Genomic DNA, 13,055 nt, shown 5'->3' on the forward strand with positions numbered 1-13,055 from the left:
ATTAAGTTTTCCCCCGAGAGGAAAAAAAATACACATTAGCTGTAGCAAAGAGTTTGAGATCAGGTGTATATTCACCTAAAACATTTTAATGTTTACCTCCTGGAAAGGTATTTCTAAATATAAATGTTGCCACGACCTTAGTTACAGAAGGACTAAAAGGGTGATGTTGTAATTTTACATTACAAAGAATGTAGGAGAGCCAGTTTAGCTTTATTAGGTCTGCTGGCTGTACAGTAATAAAATCATAAAGATTTACCATTTATCATTTCTGACAGCCAATCAAGGAGCCTTACATTTCTTAATGAAATGTGACCTCCAACAATAGCTCAAAGTAAACGTCCCTCCTCCCCAAATTCCCATCATGCATATCATTTAAAGGGAAGCGTTCAGGTTTTCAGAATAATAGTTCATTTACTCCAATATCATGTATGTAGCACTTTTTAAAAAAGTGGTGTTTTCATCTCATAACGAACTCGCGATCCTGTTCTTTGTTTACTAAAAATAGTACGTTAGGGGAAGCCTTAATTGATTAAATTGACCTTTATAAATATAGTCCTAAGTATAAAGTATATAAGTCCCATATACTTACAAAGTCCTAAGTTTAGGCATATGGTTGAAACTTGCCACAGAAAGTCTAGTAATGTTGTTATTGTTGAGAGTGCTGTAGGATAAAAAAAAAAAAAAAAAGTTAGACATTTTAGATAATGAAAATTCACTGATTATGCTCTATAATCCTAGAGAGAGCACCTGCCTGGTGGAGACGGCATAAAGAGCGTCCTGTATCATAAGCAAGACGAGAAAGAGACGTTATGCTTTAACATATTACTATGCATTCGGCTTTATCAAATATTTATGGCAGAGTTAGGTCTTAAGCCATAATAGTTTTGGCTATTCACATGCTGCTTTATGCGGGTCTTCAGGACACCCCTTGAGGAATTAGCACGAGACCGTCAACAGTCACTGAAAACGGGGCGGCCACAGTTCCTTCCAGGGCCCCGTGTGCAGCTGGGGGCATGACAGATGGACGCACCCTGGAAGTCTCCTGCTGAAATTTCACAGCAGTGGCTCAGAAGCGGTTTTGTCGGGTCCTGGAACAGAGGAGTCCTGCTCATCACGCTCTCCCGGGGCCCCGGGCGCTGAGGGGCTGCGAGGCGTGGGAGGGCGCGGGAGGCCCCCGCGGCTGGTACTCGCCCCGGATCGGGCACAGCGCCAGGCCGCAGTGGTTCATGAAAAGCTCACCCCCTTCTGACAGCTTTACGTCGGGGGCCCATATCCTGCCGTGTGCCACTGCTGTGGCTCGTGATCGTGGCTTCTCGGCGCTGGGCCCGGAGGATGGGGCGTCAGGGCAGCCGGTGAAAATGAGCCTGATTCTTGCCTGGTTCAAGTTGCTCCCACTTTCCCCCAACACAGGCCTCGTCTGCTGTATTAACACGGCTGTTTCTCCTACCACCCCCACCCCGACCCTGACCCCACACTACCACTACTACCACCACCACTACCACCACCATCCCCACCAGCATCCCCACCACCACCCCCATCACCCCCACCACCACCACCACCACCATCATCCCCACCATCCACCACTACCCATGAGCTATTTCTCCTACTACCACCCCTACCACCATCCCCACTCCCACCACCACCACTCCCCCCCCCCCCATTCAGTCGTCTAGTGTTTCCTAAACGGCTCTCAGTTTGATGGCAACCCGGACTGGTCGGAAACCTGCCTTAAAATAGCCGACAGCCCCACTGCGGAGGGGAGTACGCACGTCATGAAGACTTAGCGTAGTAAGACTAAGGGGAGAGTTTCTTCCTCCCTCCCTTCGGGGGAGTCTGGCCGGGAGGAGAGAGGGCGAAGAGGGCCACCCCAGGGCGGGGCTGTGCCAGCGCGGGGAGGACAGCGGGAGAGGCCCTGCGGCGGGAGCCGGGAGGCCGAGGGGGGCCGGGGGGGTGCCGGGGCCACAGCGGGGCCTCCCAAGTCTAGACACTGGCCGCCAGCTCAGGCGGTTCGGAGTCCGGGCGCCGAGCGCGCGTGGGGCCGCGTGCGGAGCTGGAGGCCGCGGTCAGCGCGGCGCCGGGGGCTCGGGGGCACCTGCCAAGGGGGCGCAGCACAGACCTCCACACGCTCGCTTCCTTCCCTCCCCAGCTTCGCCGCCCAATGACGGAAGAACGAATCCAAGAGATGGAAGTTGCATGAGAAGCCCCCCGGCTTGTGCAGGACCCGAAAGCGCTGCATTGCTTGGTTCCCGTTCTCTGACAGCCGCAGCGCTCGTCTGGACTCAAGTGGAACGAGAGGGTTTTTTTTTTCCAACACCATTAACATGTATCCTGGTGTCTGAACTGACAGGTTTCACTTCTCAAAGGGATTTGCTTTCAAATGACCCCTTTCCCACCCTCAAAATCTACGCGGACTTTACACGGCTAAAATCTTTCGAGGACATAACGCACTGAAATGTGACTGTAGGGATCACACATGTTTCAAAAGTGATTCACGTGCAGGAGACACGCGTTGATTTTCTTATGATTCCACACAAAAGAGAGTTTTCATTGAATGATGAAACGGGTGGCTCTAAGTTTGGACCCTTTTCTCCAAATGTTACCCTGCATAACACAACTGAAGAAATATATCATCTTAGTATTTTTATTCAGAACTGCTGCTGGCGAAACAGTATCGATATGGATGCCTGGTAATGGAGCAATATGTGGAACCAATGAAATTAAGTTATTTTAAAATAAATAATAGATTATGTGCTAATTACTTATGGAGACATGTATATGTCATGACCGTGATCGATTCCTACTCTGAAACAACGCAAACTTATCTACCGTACTTCATTTGTGAACACTTTCTCCTATATGAAAGTGCATTTCTATGTTCAACCTCAAGATTTTCTCTAATGAGAATATATATATATATATATTTTTTTTTTTTTTGAGAATATATTCTTGTACAAAGGATCTTTATGTGTAAATACAAAATGTTAGTCTTGGTAATCACGTAGGCCCTCCCAGACTTAGATCTTCACTTACTCCTTTCTTATTCCCTTAGTGCTCAGCACAGTATTCAGCAGAGAGTCTGAAATTTTATGGATACGAATCTCCGTATCTCAATTAAATAAAACTACGCTTATTTTCTGAAAAAAGAAAAAAAATACATATAAAACTGGCAACTTAAGGATATATTTCATTTCCTAATCTGCTGTCCAAAGAAACGGAGAACACTGACCTAGATTTAGTTTCCAATGTGATTTTTGAGATGATATCCTCATATTAAAAAAATAAACTTTTTAAAGATTTTTAAATAGACATTTCTGAATCATGTCAATCAGAAATCTAGGTTGGCATGAACATACAAGTGATGAACTGGCTTCCCCTTGATTTCATTTACCTGGACTTTTCCTTCTTAAACTTTGGTTACTCTCTTAACCCTAATATATATCTTAATTCAACAAATTTTCATCAGTGGCCCAGGATGAGTACTTCCATCTTCTCCCTGTTTTGCCTCAGTATAATCATATATTCATAAATGGCTCATGGAACTAGATTAAAAAAAAAAACTAACACATTGGGACTCTGAAGTTTAAGGTGATTTGTAAATTAATTAATCCTTCATTACTCCTACATAAGAAGATATACTGTGAAGAGTCACACCTGGTAAAAATAAGCAAAATAGACAACTTTCTTTCTAGAACCTTCTATAAAAAAAGCCCCCCAACTGAATGTTTACAATTGAAGAACTTCTGATTTACTTGACAGTAAAATTCCAATCTTTTGAGTTCTTTATCCAATTAGTCTTAAATTTTTCTTCAATTAATTTCTCTAAAGGCTGAATGAACTACGAGGATTTTAAACATTAACACGTATTAAAAGAATGTCTGCTTGACTTTATCAGATTTTAATACAAACTTTTTAAGTCATTTCAAAATATTCACATTTTCTTGTATCACATACTAATTTTAATTATTTCTTTTTTAGCAAACTCTCACCATCATATATCTCTTCGAAACCTAGATGTAAAGGTCCTCAAAGGAATTCCCAACACTGAATTTTGATTTTAACTCCATGACGCAGATGACATCTTTCACTCTTTGGGGTGTTTCAAGTTAGCAGGTCTTGCTAAAGTCACCTTTTAAATATTTTGCCAACATGACAAACAATGGATGAGGTGACTGCATTTTAATGAACTTACTCTTCTAAAAACAGTGATATTACTTTATAACAAATAAGCAAATGAATCAAATGAATAGTTATTGCGTTTGCGGGTAAAGTGTTCTCAATGCCCAGCACAGCGCTTGGCACAGAGCAGGTATTATGTACGTGTATCTTTTTTTTTCTGTCTATTATATATATATTTACACACACGTACATGTGCTCAGTATATACTTAACATATTGGGTATGTGAATTATTTTATATCTAATAAATAAGCTCTTTTAATTAATAACAAAATACTTCAAGGGATTTTAATCCATCCAAAATAGTCATCAAATTTTCCATAAAATTTTTGGTGTCAGTTAGAAGCATTGACTTAGTAACACATTTTTTGCTTGATCAGCAACATTCAATGAAATAAGACCTTATGGCAATCTCTTCATATACCAAGTTTATGAGATTGACCATGGTTTTGACATCAGACTACTATCATGAAGTCATAGTTGTATCCTCATTATTCTGACTCGGAAACAGCGGCAGTGAGCTTTGTTTATTAATGGGTCTGGAACATAAATAAAAAGTGGCTTTATAACTATGACAAGCATTTTGTTTTTCCTACAGAAAAAGACGGTTATCAACAGAAATAAAGGTGACTTCTATGGGGACAGTATATATTCTTATAACAGTTTATCTCAATCAACTAATACTTGTGTTAAGTCCTTAAACACAAGCAGTAACTTTACACATGATGCAGCTGGAAATTCTATGCATTTACTTGCAATTAAAATCAAAATCATACAAAAAATGTTGCTAAAATAAGCCATTTTGTTGAAACATCAAACTTTTTTTTTCAGAATTACATTCTGTTCCTCAATTTATAAAGTAATGGGATCTTTATTTTTTTTTTCAAGAGGATTTCATGATTCTTAGATAACTTTTACCACATGGTTTAAAAATTCAAAACCTCTTCCTGTTTAATTCCATTTTGGATTTCTGAATAAATTTAGTCAGGGATGAATTGTAGCAGAGAAAAAATATTTTATTTGGGGGAGAAATCTGCAAATCTATTTTAAAAGCTAGACTTGTGAATCTCTGGGAAAAAAAAAGTTCTAGAAATGTACTGGCGACTTCAACCACTTTAGTAACTCTACTTTAAGATTATTTTTTCAGCACAATGATTTCATTAAAATCATTTTAGCAAGTCAAAGGTCTATAGAGATTACTTGGTTGCCTCTAACCCATTTTGTCAGCCATGTCTACCCAGCAAGGAAAGGGAGGGGATGCCAATCATAATTCAGATCTCCGTGTTGTGCTTTACTAAGTCAGTAGTGAAGACTTTAAAATGGACCCGATGGGCAGCTTACTAAAATTAGAGAGATCTCAAAATCACCTTTCAAAAAATGATGTTATCTGGTTAAAAATGACATCTTGAAATGAGAAGGCATCTTTCCATTGCATGGCAACTACAAAATCTTGCAACTTACCAGCGACTAAGAGGTTTAATTTCTGTTGTCACTTTCCTGACTGATTTTACCTTAATATTTGGCAATTCCAGGAATTCTCACAAAACCTGCAACTGCGAATATTTTGTTCTAAGGAGAAACACTTAAAGGACAGTATTGCGAGCATCTGGATGTCCTCCTTGTATAGACATTTTTACCGACCCATACAGGCAGGAGACGGACGGTGGTGTGCACACACATTTCAACTCTTCTGTGTCTTCCCCAGGAGTCATTTAAGTACTTTTAATCAGAGACCATTTTGACACAAGGTTTGGAGCTGGCTGCGAAGCTCCCACATTAGCACTCCCCAGACACAAAGCTCTCATTCGGAAGAGTAGGAGAGACAAGCAGTACTTACAGCACTTCCAGGTCCCGCAGAGCTCTAAATGCCCCATCTTCAATACAGCTGATCTGGTTGTAATCCAGTTGCCTGTAAATAGATTAGAAGAATATACGTAAAAGGCCGAAGACTAGCGGGGTTGGGTGAAGGGAGTCTCCTGAAGGGTCTAGGAAGCCCGGCTGTGCTAACTGAAATGCTCTCCACAAACGCACTCATCTGCTTAAGAATGTCACAAGCCATTCTGGTCCCGATGCCGCTACTGAAATCTCTTTTTGTTCTGAACTGTCTGTGCACAGAGCAGCCCTTGGAAAGCTCCAGTAAATAATAACTGCACCTTATATTAAATGCCATAGGAATGCAATTTCATTACATCAAGAAAAGCTATCCATTAAGAGCTTTCAGCGTCATCTTGCTGAAACAATTTCATTAAGGTAAAGGACTGTAAATCACTTAATGTCACATGCACCCCCTCAGTGACCTAACAGGATCCATTTATCAGAGAAGCCCAGCTGCATGTTAATTTCACTATCCTTGGCAAGAAAGAGCGACGCTACTTTTAGGTTTTCTTCTTTTAAAAGCAGTTTTCCTTCGAGAACTCCCAATCGCAAGAGAAATGAGGCCCCACATATGTCCCTGCTATTCCCAACCAGGAACGCACTTTAGAAAGCGAGCCGTTGTCTACATTAAGCTTCACCATTTCCGTGACTCGCACCGTTTGTCATTATGTGCAAATTATCTGCACTGTAAATATGGCATACACTTCAGTTTGAGGAGCTCCGCAAATTTCCGGAAAATAAGTTTATAAAGTGTTAAGAAATTAACAATTTTTTTTTTCTTTTCTCAAAGATGCTGATTTTAGCTGACAACACTAAGGACACAATACTGCAGCAACATCATTAAAACACCACACGCATCTACGGTAAAAAGTTTAAAGCCTTATCAGTTCCTTCTAAATAATACAGAAGGCAAACACACGAACCTTTCTTGTAGTTTGAGCACTCATTTGTTTATCATTCAAAGATGAAAAAAACAAAGTCACTCCAAACTTGGTTAAGTCAGCTTTCTCCTGCCACTTGCGCTTTGGGAATTAAAATCTCCTTCATCCAAGCTAAGGCATTTATTTGAAATGAACAGCTAAGTACTAAGCCCTACCTGCCCTATCTTTATGTCCTTTTAAATTTCTTTTTAACAAATAAACGGTGGTTGTTTAAATCTAGCAGCTCGATGCTTAGCGATATTATTATTCCAGTAAAGAAACAGTATTTTAATGCTTCACTTGAGACAGAAACAAAACGTTTGATGAAATGGTCAGGTGAGTTGTCAGTTCTCCGCGCACTGGGAGGGAATGCAGATGTGCCGGGCTAAGACTATGATCATAATACAAATGGATCTCGTCCTCCTTTCAAGTGCGGGACTCAGCAGAAGGGCTGATTCATATTTGAGGTGGGTTCTTAAAGAATTGTTTAAACATTCTCGTACAATAGCTGTTTCTCTCACAGGGCTACTGAATAAAGGTGCAATGATTTAATCCAGTGACTTTCAGAGGGGCCTTTTCAAATTCCTTACTTTAGAAATTATGTACATAGAGAATGTCTCATGAAATATACATCTCATTTTTAAGAAGGTCTCCGGGGGACACGAGACTACCTTGATCATGCAAATGGTACAATCTAGGACACGCAACATAAAAAAAAAAGGCCAACTCTGGAGAAGATACCGTTTTATTGCTTTTATAAACTAAGGCTTTCCCCAAATAATAGGTACCTTCCATGCTCCTGTAATAGCTGAAAGCATTTCTACTTATTAGGAAGTAATGCAGAAGGATAATTTTATTTTCTAAGAAGACTTTTAAAATTTCATGATGTAATATGGCTGCTGCAGTTCCAAGAAAACACTTTCATTCTTGAGCACTTTTGATTTTTACAGATTAAATTCATTTAACAATTAAGTTAACAGCCTTTTTATTTTAAAGTGCTAAATATATATCTACACCGCTATTCTCTAACCTCTTGAACGATTTATCAAAGCCATTTAAATTAGTACAATGGCATGAAGTGTTACCCTTGACACACTACAAAAGAGAAATTGTTTCCAGACAAATTGGCAAAATCTTTTAATGCTATCAAATTTGCCTAATGCAGTCTCCAGGTTAATCTGTAAAAGGGTGAGCTGTATGTTTGCCCATATCTTATTATCCTTAGCTGTCAATGTATAAATCAGTGCTGACACTGCTTCTTTTAAATCATGCATACTATACACAAAGGGGAAGCCCTTGCATGCCAGAAAGCACTCAAGCAAATCTTGTTCTACAGGGACTGAAAAGCAGATTATTTCCCCTATACCACCAGAAGTTGAGACGCTGCTGAAAACTTTGTTGCTTTCACCCCTGTGCAACATGGCTCATGGTGACACGCTTCTTCTGATTCTTAGCAGAAACCTAAGTCCTTCTTCATCCCAAAGTATTAAGAATATTCGGCTCTCGTGGGACCAAAGTTGTCCTTGGAAGTTTTCTGAATGCCGTCATGTCTCAGGCCATGCACCTTCTGAGCACGAAGGTACCGCATGAAAACGTTATTCGTATGAAAGGCCAATCAACACGAATGATTTTTTCATGGACTGCTAGATTTCGTTCTATCGAAAGGAATGTCGACGCAAACTTGCGCCGGCTTTGACTGCTCCTGAGAAAACCTCTCTGCACAAACTTCCACTGGTTTGTATATGGTTCGAGATAACGAGTGTCAAAGCCATGCAAGAGCACGCTTTCTTTCAGGGATCCTCCAGTTCACTTTCTTCTCTACCACCTTTCAAAGCCCGGCACTTCTGCTTTCTGTAAAAGGAAGGGATCTGTTCTCAGCCATGCATTTAGTGACAGGCCGATTTTGTTTCGATGTGATTTCCAATCGTGCAATGAAATTATTCTGAATTAAGGCATTAGTAAGAGGAGAGTTGTTTTGTTTTGTTTTTTTTTTTTTTCACTTCTCCAAAAAGCAGTATTACAATTATTCAGCCAAATATAGGATCAATTTGTTGATCTTTGGATAATAAGGACGTTTAGATACATTGGGGACAGCTTCAGGATCCTGTCCTGGCACCGGGGTCACATCCCACGGGAAAGCAGGCTAGCACTTTTCGTATTTTCTGGAGAGAAAGAATGGCATAGATAGTATTATTCGTGATTTCTTTCGGACCTTCAGCGGATCTATCCTAGCACAGACGTGTGTGGCTTCTCTCCCGATTTCCTCCCTCAAATCTCCTGTTTCTGTTCGAATTTCAAATTCCATCTCTATCTGACCCCTCATGTCCTAGTTTGTAAGTGTGCGTTCTGAAGCAAGGGCTTTATCTTCAATTTCATGAAAATGACGATGCTGAAAAGAACAGGAACCTTCAAACTGTCTTCGGCATTAACACTCTATGCTTCTCTTGCATTGGTCACTACTTCTCTTCTATTCTAGAATAACACCAGGCTGCTTAATTTTTCCTAGTACTGGTGAATGTCGTCTTTGATAACACAGCATCTCTTTATCAAGAGGTGTTACCCTGTGCCTCGCACTCATGAAGTTCCTAAAGCTGATCTGATGTTCTTACCACAAAACACGACATAGCCTAGTTTCAGATTCTGATTAATTCTAGGTATGAGAAAAATATATAATGCTGCTAACTATGAATTTTAGAAACAGGCATATTAAATGACAGAAGGTTGAACATTTGCTTACGTGGCATCTTGAAATATAACCAGAGATAGTGCATTTTGTTACTTTTTACATTTTTTTCAGGGATTTCCTGTTTTGGGTTATTAAAACTTGGATACATACTGTGTTTGAATTACATATGTAAAACTCATCTCCCTGTATTAATTTTAGTTTTGTCCTTACCCATAGAAAACTCATGTTTCACTGCAGCATCCAAGTAATAAGATTTTAATTACTGATTTTCTTTTTGTAAGAATTAGAACACCATAAAATTTACTTAATTTTGAAACAATACTGCACATAAAAAGTCTTTAATAAATTTAAAGGCAGGTGGACCTGGGTGGCTCAGTCAGTTAAGTGTCCGACTCTTGGTTTAGGTTCAGGTCATACTCTCAGGGTCATGAGATCGACCCAGCATTGGGGTCTGAGCTCAGATTCTCCTCTTCTTCCTCTTCCTTCTTCTCTACCTCTCTTCCCACTTGTGCTCTCTCTCTCTCTCTCCCTCTCAAACAAGCAAATAAATAAAATCTTAAAAATGACTGTAAAGCCAGAGAGAGTCTCTGAGTATTTCAACAAAAGTATTATAACAATGCTCTGGCTCTCCAGGGAGTTTTAGGTACTAGAAATAGAAGTTTAGTTCATATTCATATTACTGTAAATGGCAAACTCCAAAAGTTTAGTTGACTTAAAATAATATATCAAAGTGATTAGGACCAATAGGAGGGAGTAACAACATTTTGCCACTTGGAAAGAAGCCTGATAAACCATGTAAATCAAATGGGAAAGAAAAAAAAAAAAACGTTGTTAAGGATATAGGAATGCTCTGTTCTATTTCTTCCTTCGTGTGTATAAAATTGTGTCAATAGGAGTGCCTAAATATGAAAATATTATGCCTATAATGACTCTAAGAAGCAGTACAAGATTTAAATTATAATGTATAGAGAACATAAGAATAATATAAATTGACCTATATAATGAACATTCTAGGCCAAAGTTTCAGCAACCATGTCATGTAATCTCAGCATAAAAGCACATCAGTGCTAACTCAGATATTAGTGAATAAAATAACCAAAGTAACGACTATCCTGATGAATGAAAAATGATTTCTTTAGAATTTAGTTCTTTTGCAATCTTTCAAGCAAACTTGTAGGTTGTTTTTTTTTTGCATAGGAATAAAGAATCTCACAGTTTTTATTGGAATAATCTATACTATAAAAGTATAATATAGTATGGTATCTATAGTATCTATAGTATAAAGTCATATCCACTTGCAAAAGGCAAGCTCTAAGAGAGCTTATCAGAAAATGGAGGAACAACTAAGTAGCCCTTCACATTCTAGTAGCTCTTATAAACTAATCAAAGGTGGTAGAAAATGAAGCTGACAATAACAATTGCTTACATATATTGAATGCATAGCAAATGACAGGGTCCGTAGATGTGCTATCTCATTATTTCTCACAATAACTTGAAAAGGTAAATGTTATCATCATTCTGATTTTACAGAGGAGACTCTGCAGCTCACCGAAGTTTAATAACTTATTCAAAGTAGGTAATATATATGTAGTGAAATCTTGATTCAAATTTAAATTTGTGTGTTACTGAAGCCTCCACTCCATAGTTTGGGAATTTAGGGGCTGTTCATTCTGCAAATGAAAGTTTCAGCTAAATCTCTGGTGGGGGATCCCTGGGTGGCTCAGCGGTTTGGTGCCTGCCTTTGGCCCAGGGCATGTTCCTGAAGTCCCAGATTGAGTCCCACATCGGGCTCCCTGCAGGGAGCCTACTTCTCCCTCTGCCTGTGTCTCTGCCTCTCTCTCTCTCTCTCTGTGTCTCTCATGAATAAATAAAATCTTTAATAAAAAAAATCTCTGATGGCCAAATTTCAAAGAAGTCAGCACATAAAGAGTGCTATTGAATGTCAGGGAAGTAACCGATTATTCTAGGCTGAAGTAGTCTTGTGTGAGGAAGAAAAAAAAAAAACCTGAACCTTAAAAAAACAGGTAGTACCCAAAAAGACAGAAAATAAAAGTGGATATTCCCTATGGAGGAAAAAGACCCAATCAAGAACGTTGTGAGCAGAGGTTCTACAATGTTCATAGTGAATATCTGCAAGGGAGAGGTCATTATTTATGGCTTGAGCAAAGAGCTTGTGTGCAGACTCACTGGGAGAGGGGGCTGGGAGCCTGAGTGGCTGTCAGAAAGTTAGGACTAGTCAGAAAATCTAAAGAGTTTGCTATCCAATAAAAGCCACTGTTTTCTCAGGAAAGAGTCTATATTTTTCAGAACCTATAAAACCATGACACTATTCTGCGCTATCCCCAAGGCTTTGCCATAGTGCCAAGACAGTGTTGTTGTTGTTTTTAAAAAGCTGAATGATCCCAAACCCAGGAGAGCTGGGGATAAAAAAACAAAACAAAACAAACAAACAAAAACAATGCTTTATAAAAACAAATCTGTCTGCAATGTTAAAATTATCTAATGAGAATATAGACTGGAGATCAAAATCCAATTAGCAGAGCACAGTAATAGTTCAGAGGGAGTGAAGTGTGTCTGTCCCGGACTAGGGAGGGGAAGCAAGAAAACTAAAGATTTGTTCTATCTCAAGGACAACATGGCGGCCATGGAAAGATCACACCGATTCTTATTTTATCCATATTGGAACTGGATTCCCAATCACTCAATCAGATAGTCTTGTGTTTAGAGCTCAGTTAGAGCATCTGACTGCAGAGTCTTGTGTTTTGGATAGAGTTTATGAAGATGCGTCAAAGCGATTCATTTTCACGTAAGAGAATGACATCATTGAAGAAAAATGCCAAGGCACCCCGTCAACAGAGCAAAATGAACAGCTGGAGAGGTCGTTGGCAGCAACCTTGATCAGAGTTGTTGGGGATTATGACAATTCTGCTGGCCTGTCATACAGGGAGCACAAACCAGAAGGTTACAGGACCACGGACAGTTCCCGAGGTGCCGCCGGCCTCTGTGGAGAGCCCAGAGCTCCGTTGGTTCCTTAGCCCTACGGTCCACAGACAACATTCTGGGCGTGAAGAGGAGCTCCGTCCACTGAAATGAAACTTCAGTTCACTTATTATCTACCTCAATGAAGAGGATTGTCCAGGAGGTTCTACATCCCACTGAGGACCTCTGGCATTTACTCTAACACACAGGAGAGAGCTGACCCCCTGAGTGACAAACCAACTCCCCCCCCCCGCCCCATCAAGTCTCTTCAGCCTCAGGTTTACTGAAAACACGCCAAAAAAGGAGCTGAGGAAACTAAAATACAATTTAAGTAAGATACAATTTAAATTTGATGTCGGTGAATTTTATTTTTATGATAATATACCAAGTATGTAAGTATGGTAAGAAATATTATGAGCTG

At 39.9% G+C, this 13,055-nt stretch overlaps 1 protein-coding gene across 5 annotated transcripts in view; it reads right to left on the bottom strand.

Moving 5' to 3' along the window:
* The window catches only part of SLIT2 (slit guidance ligand 2), a 347,237-nt gene that overhangs the window by 120,544 nt on the left and 213,638 nt on the right, over positions 1–13,055 (bottom strand). For all 5 annotated transcript variants that reach the window (XM_077881285.1, XM_077881294.1, XM_077881275.1 and 2 more), the window contains 2 exons: positions 6,012–6,083; positions 590–661 (listed from right to left, as the gene is read on the bottom strand). In XM_077881285.1, the coding sequence (XP_077737411.1) occupies positions 590–661; positions 6,012–6,083 (144 nt within the window). The remainder of the gene's footprint in view (positions 1–589; positions 662–6,011; positions 6,084–13,055) is intronic.

This window comes from Canis aureus, chromosome 2 (genome assembly GCF_053574225.1).
Source record: "Canis aureus isolate CA01 chromosome 2, VMU_Caureus_v.1.0, whole genome shotgun sequence".
NCBI lineage: Eukaryota > Metazoa > Chordata > Mammalia > Carnivora > Canidae > Canis > Canis aureus.